Genomic DNA, 18331 nt, shown 5'->3' with positions numbered 1-18331 from the left:
ATATTTCCATATTTTCTGCCTGTATTTTCTTTCAATATTACATCTGCCTCTGCTCCATGTTCCTTTTTTTACAAGCAGTCTTTATGCTTGGTTTTATTCCCCCCGTAAAAAAGCAAAGGATCTTCATTAAAATTATGACAGAAATTATAAGCAAAGAGACAATCCTCCTCATTGTCTCAATTCAGATTTTGCTCTCTTTGACCATGCAGCCCTCTGTGCCCAAGTTCTGTTTATCCGCACTTCTTTTCCTGCTCTGACATGCTGTTACACCATATTCAGTCAAGTATCACTATTAATGGGACAGCTGCACACAGTGAGACAGTATAATAGCACAGCATTACTTCTGATGCATACATTTATGTTACTTATGGTTGTCAGGGTATATGTTTATATGAAACTCAAGGTTCAGTGGAGGGAAAGGTTTGGTGAAGAGGTCTGAACAATACCTGAAGAGGAGGAAAAATTGTATATTCCTTAATGAAAAAAGCTTGCGAATAATAAAATTAAGCAGAAAGGTGACTGCTTCTGGCTTGCTGAAAAGACATCAGTGTATCCACAGAAGGGAATGGAAACAAACGCATGAAGAAGTAAGCACTAGAACCCAGTCCTTGACATAGAGCTGAAGATAATAGGTCCTGCACTGGAGCTGGGTACTGAGAAAAGTGGGCCTTGTGGATTTCAGCAGGGGATAAGTACAGTAAACGTGCTCTTCCCTGGCTCCCTCCTAATGGAGTGGTGTATTTTGGCTTCTCTAAATAAATGCTCCCATTTGCTTAGGTTCACTTTGCTTGAGATGATTTTGAGAGAGATCATGAAACACATCAAGGTTACACTTTTACTGGGTTGTAAACCTTTAAACCAGGATGCTGGAATCTCTCTGCACTTACCAGCATTGCAATACATATGCTGAGGGCAAGAGGAAAACAATAGGGTATGTCTCTGACTCTGAACAGCTGGCAACACTGGAACCTGAGAGAATTAAATGGTTTTAGTGGTGTGCTAGCCAGAAAGTGCCCTGCTTTTTGACAGGGTAGCAGGGAACTTTTTTGTAATCATCTCCTTATAGAGTTACTCTGAAAGTGTCCTTTCTCAGACTGACTATGAAGTACATTTTCAAGGAGCTGTTGGAAATGGGAATAGGTACGGAAAACTATTTTAAGTGCTTAGAATCCAGACCCCTTTATCAACTCATGAAGAGGACCAAACAGCAACTTATTTCTATTCACATGTATAACTCTGCTCCCTTTATTTTCCTCCCTGGTTCAAGAATGATCCCAACTTCGTTCATTTTCAGTGGTTACATGGAACAGTTAGACTGAAAATAATAATTTTTATTAATTAAGAAAATAATAAAACCCAAGTTCTTCCAAGAGGTATTGAATGGTATGTAACTACAGCATGCTCATATTTCTTTATCATCTACTATTGTCAGGCTCTCACCTGCCCCAAATAATCAGACCAATAAATCAAACTACATAGCTAATTGGTGTTGTCAATTATTCTATACAGAACATCACTGAGAAACGAGCTCACAAAGAGAACAATTATATTCAAACACCAAAGACTGAAAGAGTGAAAACAGTTAACAAAACCTCAGGTAGCCCTTTCACCCACACGGTATTGCTTGCCTCATCATTCTCCCCCCGCCCCTCAAATGAGGACAGAAAAAAATAATGAAAATACCTTTGAACTTGTGAAAGACGGCCCATAGCTCAGCAATGTCAGTGGCAAATGTAATGTCTGTGTCGAGGACAATGACTCGCTCAAGATTGGAAGGTAGAGTCTTAGTCAGAACCAACTTCATCAGCCCGTAAATCCCAGAGTAGTGTTTGTTGGGGATCCAAGACACTTCAGACTTGACAGAAGTTGGAAAGAGGAAGAAAAAATAATCTTTATTAGAAAGAGAAAATTTTCCTGAAATTAGTTTCTTGTCATAGTGGAAGATCTCTGAGGTAGAAAGCCATCTAAAAGCCTGTATTTCAATTTACTTCAGAAGCGCTGAAATACACTAAAGTTTCTGAAAGCTTGGGAAAAAAAGTTCTTTGAGGTAACCTCTTCCCACAATATAACTAAAATTAGTTGAGCCTTTCTGATCTGGTAGAATTCATTCTGAGACATCCATGTGTCCTTATAAAATTGAAATATATTTTTAATCTAAGTGTCAGCTGTATTGTACATTATTTTCACTTTCAACCAAAAAAAAAGTTGTCATTCTCAAAATCTTCTCTGATGCAGAAGTAACAAGCATTTATATATATATATTTTCCTTAAATTTTTTATAGATTTGGTGGTCAGAATTTCAAAAGGCCAATCATTTGAAATAATGGACCAGAAAACTGCAAAAAAATTTGTTTCTTACAAATGCAAATTTTCCTTAAGCCTTACATCTTTAACTTAAAACTACCAAGGTCCCACAGACATGCTCAAAACTAGACAAAGTGAGAGAAAAGTGTCAGCCACATTTTTTGGTTTTATGTATTGAATGTGGCAAACTAATTTCTTCAGTAAGAGCTAAAAAACCATTTGTACAGCTTCTAAAATAAAAGTTGGGAGACTAAATTCCGTAATGTATTGTACTTTTGACACGAAGATATTTCATGAGTTGTGCTGAGTTTTCTTTCTGTGAGACTCAAGTCCTCAAATTTCAAAAGTTTCTGCTTAAAGTGGGATACTAGAAGTTTTTGAGAAGTTCCTATTTGCCTATCTGAAACTTCTCGTTTGTTTTAAGGGGCATGCACTACAATTCCCAGATTTTAAGTTTTCCTTTGAGTCATGCTCTCATAACTTCAGTTAGTATTTTGTCTACAAAAAACTTGAGTGAGACAGATTTCAAGATTTGTCCCAGCATGTTACAGTGTATTCATATTCAATGTATTCAAATTCAGTGTATTCATAAAACTGAGGAGATTATTCTGTTGTTTGACTCTCTTGTATCTATTCACTGCCATTGTAAATTTATTATATGAAACAACACTTGCACAAAAAAAAAAAATTCCCTCAAAATCCTTAGAGAAAACCTTCTGTAAGAGAGTGAGTTCCTACATTTGGAAGTTGGAAGCATGGTTGAAGACAGGCTAATAATAGGTGCTTAGAGCACATTTCTTTTTGAATATAAAGTAACAAGGTCTCTGATGATGTAAGCTGACCTCCTCTATTCCCTTTTAAATGGCACACAACTTTCTCTGTATTCTCAGGATTCCTGTACCAGGGCAGAGTACTCTCCCACTACAAAGTTCATTAAAAAGACAGAGGGAAGTAGAACATACCTTTAAGGAGAAAGACAAGAACTTCAGGGGGAAGGCAGTAAAACCAGCTTCTCATAGAATAAAAACAGAAAGTGCAAACTGAAGCATGAAGTTTTCGTTGGTTTATTGAAAACTCAATGTTCCCCACAAGTATCTTCTGTGTGTAACAGAGATTATTTCAAATTCACACCCTCATAACTCTACTTGTTTGTGGTCCCTGCTTTCCCACACCGTGGCTTTTGGAATGGACCATCACACCATGGTGTATTTAATTCATACAAAGCAGTATCTGCTTTGCTTCTGCAAACCATACTGTTCTGTCACTTGATATCCTTGTGCTAGACTAGTCATACCTGACATGTTAAAAGTGTTAGACATTTTACAGACTTGAGCTTGCTTTTACCCATTGCTATGTTATTAATTTTGGATGGCATGTCCTTCATTTTATTAGCTGAAATATTTCTCCAGAAAAACACCCAGTGTGCTAATGCAAATAAGCTTAATAAGGTAGGGTTCATATGTTGCATGAATAGCCTGACACAAGCAAGAAAGTAAAAAGGGTGGCTGGAAAAGCAAATCACCTTCAAAGTGCAGTTATTTTCTTTGCTCTCAGGATTCCCAATTTCTAACACCACTGCCATGTATCACTGCAGGGAAAAAACCCTTGTCTGGCAGTGCCTTCTGATCTGGCACACAGGCAAAAGCCTGCCAAGTATTGAAGCCTGATGTCTGAAGGCACCACTTTTAAAAACGAAAGGGGCAGTCCCTGTTCCAAATGGTCCATCACACCTGGCTAGCATATGGATTTGAGGATATGTTGAAGTCTGGACTCTCAATCAGCCCAATTAATCCACAGTTTCCTCTCCTGTGGTAGAGAGTTGACTAAGACACAAACAGAGATCCTAATTAGCCATTGGCATAATTTCTTCATGGCTTTGCTATTCAAGAATAATGTAACAGTTCCAAATTAATGGTAAGGAAAACTCCTTACACTACACAAGAGCTCTGTGAAGGCTCACTCTCTGGCTCATTACACAGTCTTATGTGAGGAAATACACAGGCACAGCATTGGAGGAAGTGCTTAGTCCTCCTCCTAGTTTTGGCCACAACCTGGAGGTTACTCTGTATCATGTCAAAACATTGCAGGGAGCAGGGGGAACGGACTCTGCCTTCTGAGAAGGAGAGTGTGGCTTCTCATTGAAAAACCATTTTTCTAAATATTGTCTAAATACTTTCTGTAAGTTTTAATACAATTTTGTTTGCCTGGCACAGTTAAAATGGCCCATATATGGCATGCTTGTGAATCATCTGCTAACAAGCTAGATCAGAGTTGCCTTCAGAGAGCAAATATTTCTAGAAGATACATTAGCAACATTAAAAAATAGAGTTAGTAAAGAGAGTGAAACAAAACAGTGTGACATACTTTGCTCTTTGTATAATTCCCAGTTCAGCAGAAATAGCACACCTTGGATCTCTAGCTCTCAAAATCTGTGTTTTGGTTCATGAGAGAAGAGCAAAGAAAAGCATTTAGCTGGTGCCAACACTGATTCTTTTAAGTTAAGTGAAATAGCATCTACTCACTAAAGGTCTTTCGTCAGAACTATATTATTTTCGTTATTGAAGACTGAAAACAAACTAAAATATCTAAATTATTTGAATATAAAAATCACAAGCCCATGAGTCTGCATGCAGCATGTAACTGATCACCTGGCAAATGCCAGAGAGGTGGCAGCAACAGTCTCTATGTTCAGGTATACCTCACCACCAAGTTGTCTTTCCTAACTGTGTTGAATCTCTGGGAAAAGCTGACCAAATCACAGTTGCTGTGCACAGACTGACAGCTTTTTCACAGTTGCTACCACTCTATAAATGCTCATTAAGTTAGCAAAAGTGTCATTTTTAACAGAGAAGTCTCATACATAGAGCTTAAAATCAAGTTTCCCTGTTTCCTTGACTGAGAGAGGAGGAAATGGTGGCTCGTTCTCTGTGAATGAATTGTGTAGTGACTACATTCCAAATAAAAACACTTGAGTCTTGGCTTTTGACTATGTCCAAGGATGGGGACTCCACCATCTCACTGGGCACCCTGAGCCAGTGCTTGGTTACCCTCACAGTAAAAGAATGTTTCCTGATGTTCAGAGGGAAACTCCTGTATTTCACTTTGTGCCCACTGCCCCTTGTTCTGTCACTGGGTGCCTCTGAAAAGAGCCTGGCTCTGTCTTTTTCATACCCTCCCTCCAAGTATTTATGTTCAACGATAAGATCCCCTCCAAGCCTTCTCTGGCTGAACAATTCCAGCTCTCTTACCCTTCCTTGCATGTGAGGTGGCTCAATTCCTTCATCACCTTAGCGGCCCTTGGATGGATTCTTCATTATTTTCATGTCTCTCTTCTACTGAGTTGCCCAGAACTCAGCCTGGACACAGCCCTCCAGGTGCGGCCTCACCACCGCTGAGTCAAGAGGAGGGGTCACCTGCTGTCAATGTTGTGTCTAATGCAGTCATTGCTGCAAGGGCAAATTCCTAGCTCATGTCTGACCTTATGTCCACCAGATCTTCTTCTGCCAAGCTGCTTTCCAGTGGGGCAACCCTCAGCATGTCATGGTACACGGGTTAGTTCCCATATGCAAAATTTTGCACTTCTTTTTGAACTTCATGAGGTTCCTGTCAGACCCCCTTCTCTGTTTAATAGGTTTTTTTTTTTTTTTGCATTTACTTAGTGAAATTCCTCACTGTCCCACAGAATATATAGCACCACAGAACCCTCTGAGCAACAAAAAGTGTTCCTTGTTCAGTGTGGTAAAATGGAATTTTGGCTGATAAAGTGTTTTCCCTGGCAGTATGTCCTTAAACACTTTACCCTAGAAAAATGCAACCTCCAATACCATATTGATTTTGTCACTACATTCACTGCATCTTCCTAGGTAAGCGTGGGGGGAAAAAAAATCAATCAAAATAATCCAGAGCTATGACACAGTATCCCTTCCCCACTCCAAATCAAAGACACCCTTGCAGCTCGGCTGACTCCACAAAAGCACCACCAAGGTCAGTGCCCTGCAGGAGCCTGTATGCCAGGCTGGCTGGGGTGATGCACCAGGCTGAGAATCAGCAGCCCAAGGTACCACTTCCATGCCTCCTCCCCCACCTCAGAGGTGAGCTCATAAATGGGATCAGACAAAACCCAATTCCATCACCATCCAGACTCAATGGCTGCAGATTCCCCGTGCTGGGGAAACAGACAGTAGCAAATAGAAGAACTAAGAAAACAAATAATCTGAGGGAAGTAGAAAATGCAGTCTGTAGAGTTTGCCTCCCCAGAGCCTTCATGCCAGGTTTTGCCATTAAGAATTCTTAGCATCTAGAAGAGACTGATTAAAATAAAGAGACACGTGAATCAGGTGTTGTAATAAATGACTCAATAGAAACATGGATATCCAGAAGTATTTGGCATCTATTTGCTCGTAAGCAACTTCAACATGGGCACTATCTTCCCTAAAAACTGTATCAGACAGATGCAATAAATTAACTTTGAAATCTTAAAAGAAGGCAAACAGAGCAAAACTTCCAGGCCACAGCAAAATCAGTGTTTTAAATCTGCACAAGTTGTAGCTGAATTGTACCTGACACTGATCTGAAAACCAGCGCAATCTACATGGTGAAAGAACTTCCAGCAGGAGAGACCTCTGTGAAGCAAAACCAGCCAAAGTCTTTTGTAGCTGCTGGCTTCTGGCAGCCCTTACAAATATCCCAGGCATGGGGAACAACCCTGAAATTCTGATGTGTGAATCAGGTGGATTGTTATTTCCTCAGATTGGATAAATAACTTTCTAGACACAGCTGACAACTTGTTTTCACAGCTTTTTCATTACTTGCTTAGTGCTTTGCTTGCTACTATGAACACTACAAGTAGCAAGATATTGTTTTTTAAATAATGTGGCCTTCATTTAAGACAAAGCTGACAGAACAGGGGCTTTCATGTCACTTCTAAACTGGAGGAAAATACTGCCACCACTTTAATGATGATCATATTCTGTGATTTGCAACAGAATATTCTATGCTTTTATAAAGCATAAAAAGAGGGGGTAAACAAACAATACTGATTTGCTGGCACAGGACAGGAAGTTTTCTCAATGCACGGTTTTTCTCATCACTGTTTTTCACACAGGGAGAACTTCATCCTGCTGTGAATATATGCCATACCTCTTCCCGCATTCCTGAAACTTGAGTCACAATTCCAGCAGCACTAGCAGGGCTCAGGATTAGTTCCAGGATAATCCTTCCCATTTTACATTGACTATACCTCACAATATCTAACCTCTATGCAGGGACATGTGAATGATCCCTTTTCTCACACTCTTGCTTCCAAGGGAGCAGTATCAACACCTTGTTGCAGAGACTGGGTTAACTGAATCACCGAGGAAGGAGACAAGCAGGTTACCATTTAAATACGAGTAAATATTCATGCCTGTCTTTAGCAATTTTTTTTTTTTTTTACAGATAACCATAAAAATAAAAGAAAGAATCTAGCTTGAGAAATTCCAAGTCATCACAGATCCTGAGAGGAAGAGGATTACTGTCACCATCAATAATTTTCTCAAAAGGAATGCCAAAAGCAATCTCCTTGCATCTCACCTTCAGAAAATCACTGCCTTTGCTCCATCCTTGTCAGGCATCCAGCAAACATTAACACAAGAGCCTTATTTGAACAAAAAGAGACTCTTCTATTAATATTGCTGGATAACTTGTAATTTCTACATTGAATTTAGTTTTTTTCCTGGGTGATTCTCATGTTTGGATTATACTGATATTCCCCCCCATAACAAGTCCTTACTATTTATATGAATGGTAGTTAAAGAAACCAAAAATCCAGCAAAGTTGGGAACTTTTCTAGATTCAGAATTTCTGGTTTCTGAGTATTGTAAGAAATAATAACAACTTGCTCTAAGAAACAATTGTAAGGAGAAAAGAATTTATACATCTTTGCTAAAATAATTTTTTTTATTTCTGCTGGCCTTTGCGGCTGTTCTTGCTCATCACAGAAGCATTGGTGACTTCAACAGGATTCTGCCTCATCTTTCATTTTAAGAAACAGATGGTATCTTCCACACATGTGTGGAGCAAGTCTGGATACAAATAACAGTGAGCAAAAAGGTTGAGATAGAAATGGATGATTATTTGAACCTCTGGGTCCTGGATAATGTAAAGCAAATGCAGAAACTGTGGAGCAAGACACAACTGGAAAGGAAGATTAGATATTAAAAAGGCAGAACAAACAAAACCTCCAAAATCATCATCAGCATACAGCAAAGGAAAATAACTGCAAATTAATTCTCATCTCTGTAGCAAAGTCTATAACACAGTCTGACTGATGTTGGGGATGCTTTTTTTCTTTTTTTTTTTTTTAATTTTCTTTCCAAATCTCTCACCAATACACACATACACACAATGGGCAGACAAGTGGGAAAAACCTGATTTAAGGATGCTTCTTCAAAACAACTTCCTTAACAACAAAATTACATGAGACTGCCAAGAGCTTATCATTGTTTATACGGATGCAACTGCAGACATAAACTAAAACTGATGTGGCTTTTTTTTTTTTTTTTTTTTTTGTCTCTGCCACTTAGGTAACAAAACATTTAGCCAAACAGCTTCTTTATAAAAGAAAGGACCAAAAGATAATTCAGCTACTGGGATCTTTAAGGACTATATCCCTCCCCTTAGGTATTTCGCTTGTTCTTCTCCCACCTTATTTAGCCCCATAAAACCCAAATGGCCAGTTTCTATTTGAGACTTTCTCTTTAATCTCATTTGAGACTTTCTAAATTTCTTCACTGTTTCTGGCTATCTCCACAATGCTGAATGCCCCCTTTGTTTTCCTTTCTTCATTTGTACAAAATGAGACTGCAGAATGGAAAAGTCTGACCAGCCTCAGAGTGTGTTTCATGTTCCTTTGAGGCCTCTGGCCTCAACCCCAGCTGTTTTCAGTGCAGCAGTCATGGGTGGAGGACCTAAAAGAGTCTGAGCACCCCAAGAGAGGTCAGTGAGAACCAGCCAAACACCAGCCTCCCAGCCCGACTTCTCCAGAAGAGGCAGAAGAACAAATCTTCCCTAGAAGATAAGATAAAGCCTTGTTTTTTGTTTCTTCCTGTCAGTGAATGAGTGAAAAGAGACAAACAAGCTGAAGCAGATAAAATGGCAGGAAGCCAGAGCTTTCTGCTAAAAGCTGACTGACAGGTAGATCTGGCTAGAACTTGCCCAGTGGTGAAAACTCAGGCTGCCCTTCTCGCTTCATCTGTATGGAAAGATAAAAAAGATCAATTGCCCGCTTTAATTGCTAGTGAACTCAATCAACAAGCTCTTTGTGCTAATTCATCAGGGAAGATACAAATCCATGAAAATATTATCACTGTCTGACGTACTGAAGCTTTTTCACTTCAGTAACTATGCAAGTACATGCACATTAGCTGCAGCCATTCCATGTTCTAGTACATTTCCATGCAGTTCCTGGGGTCAAAGCCCAGAGGCACATCACCTGTATTTTGCATGATATCAGGCGTTATCAAGATGCACCATCCAGGATAAAATTCAACAGCATATCCTGCATAAACACATTTTGTTGGATAGACAACAGCTGCAACTCAGTGACAAAAATTTATCTGATGTGGGATTCTCTCCCTACTGAAAAATCCTTTTGTAAGGACGATGAAAGAAGGTTGCAGAACAATTACAGCGACTATTGCTAACCTAGTAATACCTGAGAGAGGAGATTGCAGGTGCAAAATACTAGTTATCATGAGCAAAAACATTCCCAACTGGACACCAAAAATGTTGAGTGACTTCCCACCCTTTTAAGCCTGCATGATTTCCATCCAGTTTGTATCCATACAAAACAGTATTCGACAGCCAGACCTGCAAAATAAAGAATCGCAGAATCACGGACTATCTCAAGCTAGATGGGATCCATAAGAATCATTGAATCTGACTTCCTGCTTCTCACAGGACTACCTAAAATTAAACCATATGACTAACAGGTTTGTCCATAGTCAGGCTTGGAGTCACGACTAGAGTTCATCAGCTTGGTGACATGACCCTGGGGAGCCTGTTCCAGTGACTGACCACCCTCTCAGTGGAGAACTTTCCTGATGTCCTAGGATGGTTTGTGGAAAGAATGTGGGAATGCAGCTTCCACCAGATCTCAGATATCTTAACACAAAATCAAAACACAGCAAATACATATGAGAAAAAGGATCCATTTCTCTATTCAGAAGAAAATCCCTACCTACTATTGGGCACCTCACCAGTAAAATCACCTTTCTCCAGACCTAAACATATACTGTTTCTGCCTAAAGAGTAAGAATAGTAGAACTTCAACAGCTGAAAATGCTCCATCAGAAAAAGGCCATTAGCTGGTGGAACACATGTCCAACTAGTGGGATAAATGCTATATCCCATAAAGAACTCTCACATCTCTTATTTTCACCAAAAGCAAAGAATTTGCAGGAAAACAAATCAACCTCCAGCCTGCAGGGCTGGAGGCCAGGTGAGTGGAACTTCTTATATCGCAATTATTGCTTCATGGGAATAAAAATTACATGAAGCAGTGTTCTTTTCTCCAGTGCTAAGTATTACAATATATCAAAACTCCTGGGGCCTAAAATGCTCCAGGAATACACCTAGAATAAAAAGAACAATAAAGGATAAAAGGTATTACCATTATGAACAAGGAAAACTAACAATAACCTAGTGCAAGAAGCAGTGATAGGATGAAAAAGTGTTGTTTTTCATCGTTATTAGAAAGAGCTACGATGTCTCTCAAACAATGCAGCACTAACTAGAGAAACAATCTAAATAAAATAAAGACATTGGGAAAATTGGGCTCCTTCAGAAGGAAGAAACACTTAAGTTCATTGTATCAGTCTAGTCAATTGCCCTGCTTCTGGTTAAATATCATCAAATACTTCAGATAACAGAGAGTTTGCATGAGTAGTGCTTAAATGAAGTGTCCATGTAGCAGGCAGGCATGCAATTCTTGCAACTTCTTGAAACATCTGTCTGAGGGCTAAGACCACCAGTGGCACTTTAATTCCATGTAATCTTGTCATTTCACCCTAAAGACCATGAGATAAAATTGCAATCAGACAGATGAACAAAGGTCCCAAATGTCTCATTAAAACAATACAGATGGAACTATTTTATAGGTTTTTATCTGTGTCAGCTAAAAACTGTGGAATCCATTCAGCTGTGAAAGGGATAGAATCTGAAATAATGGAAGAGTATATGGGAAAATTAACAGGGGATCAAAATACTACTCAGTTTTCATTTTTGTTTCTGAAAGGGTGAGACCTAAACACCATCAACTTAAGATCAAAGAATGAAACTGCCACAGGATTAAATAATTTAATCTGAAAGGAGGTAGCTCTACTAAGAGAAACTACTCAAGTCAAATTACCATCAGTGGCATCTCATTAATAACCTTAATATGTATCTCAAAAAATGAAACTTTGTAGGACTGCAGATTGACTTGAAAAGTGATAACTCCACTAACAGAAACAAAATTTCTCAATTTAAAAGTCCAAATGTTCTCATACTAAGTTGACTCCAAAAGAGGTAATGTCAATGGCATTTCATTAACAATGTTACTACAGATCCCCTCCCTTTAAAGCAAGTATTGAGACTAAAATCAGTCTGGATACCCTTACCTGGACTGAGATGTTTTCACACCTATGAGAAGAGTGACTTCAGCATGTGCTTGTGCTGTGCCAGGCACACAGCACGACTTTGTCATTTTCACTGCTGTGAAAACTTGTCACACAAAAAGGTGTGCCCAGACAAGGCGAACATCATTTTTCTCCACAAGAATGACTATTTCAGCCCCAGTCCTTCAGAATACTTTGTGCCTACACTGCCTGCTGAACTGCTCCATGGGAAGTAGCTCACATCTGATCTATTGCCCAACACTTCTCTGAATCTCAGCTGTTTCTCAGAAAAAAAGCCAGCAGCACATATTTTACAAATGAGGAAATCTAACCATTTCAGCTTCCTGATTGTGAATCTAAGAATATGCTCGGAGTCCTTGCAGTCTCCTGTATTTTTCAGCTATGTATCAATCAGACATGGAAATACATATAATTCAGTTCTCTGTAAATCTAGAAGCAAGGCTCATTAAACATTTTGATAAAATGCTCACATGAATACTGATCCTCACTAGGAATGCCTTGAGCAGTCACTGCTGTTCTTCTGCGAGTAATTGAATGCCCTTTGACAAGGAGGTGTCCATGTGAGCAAGTGAAAAGCCATTAAGAGCTAAGACCATCTCACTCTAGTCACGGTATGTCTTCCCAGCTTTCTACCTGCAGGCGGCAAAGAAAGAAGTTGTGCTGGAGCACAGGATGACCATTAACCTTCCCCAGCAAGTACAGGGGATATACAACCTATACTCCTCAAGCAAATCAAAGTGTTCAAATACTTTCTGTATATCCAAGGTTAGGACAGCAAAATGCTCTCATTTCTCACAGGTGGATGATAATGTTCCAAGAAAGCAGCTGCTGTAATGGGGATGCATGAAACAAGCAATAGCTGCCCAAGGTAGTTTAAGATGTTGTGTCTTTTTTTGGCTTTTCCAGGGCACGCTTTTTAATTTTTGTCAAACTGAATCATTTTTGGAAAATCTTATGTGCAATTCTTCATCTTTTTCTCATTCTCTGCTAAAATTTCCTTCCCCGGAGGTGCAGCACGTTGCTGCAATGAGCAATGTTTAAGAAGCTGAATGCCAAATAAAAATCCTTACTGTTGAAATGTCACAGTCAGCTACTATGATACAAATGTGGGTGATTTTAAGAGGAAGAGAGTTGGCTCCTTAGTCCTCTCTCCACATATGTTACAAAGAGCAGCTACCCCGTCTTCCTGGTGGACATAGAATAGAACAATCGTACTGCTTTTCCCTAGAATCAAGGTGGAGCTACAGAGAGGCCCACAGCAATTAGAACTAAATTATAAAACTAACAAAGAACTCCAATGTTTTTTTCAAAGCACCAGCAACAGTAGGAAAGTACAAGGAGCTTACAAAGACATGAGGCTTTCTTCTCCAATAGTAGTAGAAGCACTGCACAATGTAACACAGGAGGCAGACTTCACAAAGGTTCCACTGTGCTAGGGAGTTTGAATTGCTATCTGTTTCTTGGTGGATACCAATTTCCTCCCAAACAGTCAGAAGGAAAATATCTTGGCTTACAAAACCATGTCTGTTAATTTCCAGTCATCTGTACTGAAAATCATGGATAAAAGACTCTGTTCTTAACATGGTATCACTGTATCACAACCACAAGCATATTTTATCACCTGAGACTTCAGGCCTCTACTATTCAATATGTCCGTTAGCAGACACACAAAATCTCAATTATAAAGTAGAAATTCAAGTCTAAAAATAAGCCATACAAGTTATACAAATCTGTAAAATGTTTTGATTATAGACTTCATTTTCCAAAATCTTGGATTTGCATATTTTAAAAAAAACTAAAGAGAAGGGGAAACAATAGGAAGAAACAGCAGTCTATGCCTATCATTTCACTGACATGTGCAGTAGGCCAGTTTAGAGAAAGAAAAGGCTGGTGAAATGCAGGAGCACTGCAAGCCCCTCATACCATGTGACAGTTTTAGATCAAAACCTCAGTGCCATAGAAACACTTTAACTGAATACTTACTGCTGTGTAAATTAATGTAAACATAAACAGATGCTGGGTTTCTTATTCTGTATTGCATTAATAGCAATTACATCTTGCATATGAAGTGGAAACGAAAGGAAGGGAAGTAGCATACTTCTGCTTTATAACTTTGTGTGTTTGCCTCTGAGGCACACAGTGAACTACTTAACAGATAAACAACCCTGTGCTGCCCTTAACAATATATAATCTGCATGCAGTGCAATGAAAATACAGTCAAACCCTTACAATCCATAATAGTATGGGGGTCAGTCACTATTACTGTGAGATACATTGTTATGGGTGGCTGCAACATCCAGTGGAACTTCTTGACTAGGAAGATGATGGAACTAGGAAGATGATGGAAGGCAGGAGAATGCTAACCAATTTTATTGTTCACGGCTTTATCAACACTGCTATCGCTGTCACCCTCTTAAATTGATGTGAAAAACACCAAATTAATAATCTGTTCATCAAATACACTCTCACATCTTCCCAACTGCCAATCAGAATCCCTCTCTCCCGTGCTCAGAAGGTGGTGGCTGCCATTATATTTGAAGTATTTGTTTGATCATGTTTCCAAAGTTGGTATATTGCAATATTACAATACATACAACCCTATCACTACTATCATTCATTGGAAGAGCTTCTGTGGGTATCCAAAGATTTCATGGTATTTGAGTTGCTTTTGGTGCAATTTGATGCAAAGACATTCACATACTGAGCACACTTTAAAACAGCTAACATTATTGGGATTTTGACCTACAGTAATTTTTGCATGGACAATACAATGTGCCAGACAGGACACTTGCTTGCTGTCGAGATGGCAAAGGGAGTCTCCATAGCAAGGGTTCTTACAGGGTCATCTTAGTTGGATTGGGTGAGACTCCCTAAAATATGTTTCTGTACCATTTTTGTAACCCAGCTGGCCCATGATCCTACCTGACCACTGCAAGATATGTATAATGTGTCACTATAGATCACCTTAACCTATGTACAAAACATTTCCTAATTATCTTAAGTATGTACAACAGACTGTCCTACATGGTCATTTCTACACATGCAGAACTGTTCCTATTGATTGTCTTACTCTTGTACAATTGATTAACTTTGCAGCAGGAACTGTCTGTGAATATCTGGGACAGCCAGATTCTTTGCCCAGGATGTTAATCGACATGCTTAAGCATACAAATTGGTCTAGGAACAGCAGGGTCTGCCTGGGAAATCTCAAGAACTGTCTGAAATTCCCACCGGGACCACTCCTGTAACAAGCTGTCAAATACTTCTTGTGCCAGCAGTTCCATCAATCACCTAGTTCAGACTTGGGCTGCTGTATCAAACCAGTCCTTTACCTCAGTTGTGCAGGCAACAAGCCTGAGAGTTCCTGGACCACTGTGGGAATTTAAGTGCACTAAGGGGGCACACAGGCACAGCCCTGAGAACCAACTACACTACAATCATAATTAAAGAATTAAACTTTATTTTTCTGCTGAAGTCTCATGGCCCTTGCCCATTAGCTCAGTTGGCTAGAGCATGCTGCTAGTAACACCAAGGTTGTGGGTTCATCTCTCTACGGACCCTTCACTTAAGAGCTGGACTCGATGATCCTTGTGGGTCCCTTCTAACTCAGAGTATTTTGTGATGTCTGTCTAAATGATGTCAGTATCTGACCTAGTGAACCATCTTCAAAGTTCAGATGAAAGTGGATAAGAAGCAACTCATCTCATACTGCAGTAAATGCCCAAAGACAGGTGATCTTTATGCCATGCATTACCTGAGTTTGGTTGTGCTGGATCAGACCACTGATTTTGACTGAGTGTGAAGATGTCAATATTTCTGACAGGAAATCACCTAATGCAGCACTGGTACTCAGATTTGTGGTCTATTGTTTCTGGGAACAGTAAAAGCTGGAATATTGTCCATATAAATAGCTAAGAATGGAGCTTTTCATATTTCCCTTTCAGATCAAATTTTCATCTACTACAAAAATCTATTCACCACCCCTTCAAGTTCATAAATCAATTGCAGCACATGTGGGCTAAACTATTTAAAGGAGATGGCTTTTCTGCTCTATCAGTGATTAAAAGACTGTGTATCTGGGCCATTTACTCACAGCAGAGCAGGCAACTGCTCATTCTACATTCTGTCTTCTTCAGTTCACCTGATGTTGTCATCAGTGTGTCAGAGAACATCTGGGAAAACAAACTCACTTCATCTGTATTCCACCCATCACATACAGTACTGCCTTATCGGCTGTTCCTTCTGCTCTGGGACAGGGCAGACCACAATGGATTTAATGCCTGTATTTCCCTGTGAGTGAACGGACACGAGATTCCATGTTTAACAATGAAGTGCAGAAGCCAAGTGCCCGAGCTGCACACCTTCAATAGTTTGTTCTGGAGTTTCTTTGTGTAAGACTGAGCTGAAAAAACCACAATACCCTGCAGCCTGATATTTGCAAATCACAGCTGTAAGAGATGAAAGTTTCACAAATTTTTTTTTCTTTTACTTAATGCTCAAATAAGACCATTTTCAGTTATTTTGTGGGATGCATTGCCGTAATAGATACATCTACACATCAGGACCAAAGCTGACTAACACAATTAAAGTGATCATATAAAGTGAATTTACACTTTCAAGTAACTTTCCAGTTTGCAGCTACAGCCATATGTGACCACATAAATTTGGAAGAGTTATGTGTGGGCCATACCGAGTAGAGCAAGAATGAAGCATGTAGCTGTGGAATAGTTCAATTACTGGCACCATTATTAGCAGCCCACACTTCAACGTTGCTTATTGCTGACTACTGACTGCATGTAGCAAGTTTAGTTAATGGGAGAGAGTTCAAAATCCAAACAGCTTGTAAGATGAGGGAGAGCTTTTAAGCACCCATCTCCCCTGAGGTTATTGGCAAGGCAGTGAGGGGACAGGCCAAGTTATGCTGGGGAAGGTTACAAGCATCTTAGTAGAAGTGGCTGTTAAAATCGTCAAACTAACTGGTTTGAAGAAATACATCCAGCAAGCTGCCATCTCGACTGCGTCTGACCCTTTTCCTGGCAATGCTATTATTTTGGCTCAGCTCCACAGTTAAGTCTCCTCCTCTTCTATCCTATTCCCTATCATGTGCCCCAAGCAAAGATATACCTTTCCCTGTTCTTCCCTGTGCTCCATCCCTCTTCCAAGCAGGCTGCTGGTAGTTTGGTAGCATCCGCTTCTAGGGAGAGAATGAACCTAGGTTCTTTGGGGTGCAACAGGAATGTGAACAGCCGTGTCACCTCGCAAAAGGAAAAATGAGTCTTTTCTAAATTTTAAAAGGAACATCTGACATGCTTAATTCACAGTAGCAAAGTAGATATGTTGCTTTGCTGGCCCTAGAAAATCTGATATAATCTGTGGTACCTTGCCTTCACTTTCTTGTAGTAAAGTGTCCAGTTTTCCTCTAAAACCTGAGAGAAAACAACAGCCACAGCCAAGATTAATTTTCTATGCCTTTCTTCAGGACACTGGTGCTCTAACTCTAAGCTAAACAGCATGTATTTTAAGAGCTGCAGGATATGTTAAGAAACACTGCCAAATACCAAATACTTTAGTCTCCAAATTCTGTCTTTTAAAAAATTAATATGCTACTGAAACTGTTGCCTGAATTCTAAATAGCTACTGGAAAACAAAAAATCATCCATACTATTTATGGAGGATCTAATATTATGTTCTCCCTTCCACTGTTTGAGCAGGAACAGGAGTAGAAGCAGGACTTTTCCTAGAACTTAAGGGTTTAATCTAACATGCCAGCTCCTGATGCATTAGAAGGAAGAGGCTAGAAGCTCCTACATATCCAATGGGAAAAAAAACAAACATGAAATTAAATGTTTTCTGCAGCAGCTAAAATGCGCTCCAAAACAACTGAACATTGGTGAATGAAAGCTAAGCAGAAAGTTCTCATGCTATTACTCAGTTTAAACCCTTTTTAAAAGTCAGAAATTGGTTTGATTGTAGGTTTAAAATATAACTATGGAGGGTCATTTGAACTGAAACATAGTATATACTGTAACAGTGAATCCATAGCTCACTTCAGAGAAAGACAGGCTTTCTAGTAAACATCCAGCATCAGCTCTGTGTTTTCTTAACACCAGGCAGCATAATACAGCTCCCAAGAGTGCAGGTGAAATACATGAACCCAAACCAATCATTAAATCCTCTCTAGGGGCTACATAAGAAACAAATGAGATGAGCTCCTACACTTGTCTGTAAACAGCTCCTCTGTCGTCTTTGCTAAAACCTGCAGAATGATCTGGATATGAGCCAGCATCATTCATGGCTTTTTAAAACTGTTTATATTTGTAACTCTTTGCTCTCCTTTGGCAGTGTCTGTCACATTCTCCTATGCTCAGTAC

General features: G+C 39.5%; 1 protein-coding gene across 2 annotated transcripts in view; it reads right to left on the bottom strand.

Moving 5' to 3' along the window:
* The window catches only part of LARGE1 (LARGE xylosyl- and glucuronyltransferase 1), a 275554-nt gene that overhangs the window by 108929 nt on the left and 148294 nt on the right, over positions 1-18331 (bottom strand). For both annotated transcript variants that reach the window (XM_053942747.1, XM_053942748.1), the window contains one exon: positions 1684-1855. In XM_053942747.1, the coding sequence (XP_053798722.1) occupies positions 1684-1855 (172 nt within the window). The remainder of the gene's footprint in view (positions 1-1683; positions 1856-18331) is intronic.

Source organism: Vidua chalybeata, chromosome 5, assembly GCF_026979565.1.
Source record: "Vidua chalybeata isolate OUT-0048 chromosome 5, bVidCha1 merged haplotype, whole genome shotgun sequence".
In the NCBI taxonomy this organism is placed as follows: Eukaryota; Metazoa; Chordata; class Aves; order Passeriformes; family Viduidae; genus Vidua; species Vidua chalybeata.
Note: the sequence above shows the minus strand (reverse complement) of the source record. Positions and strands in the feature narration are given on the sequence as shown.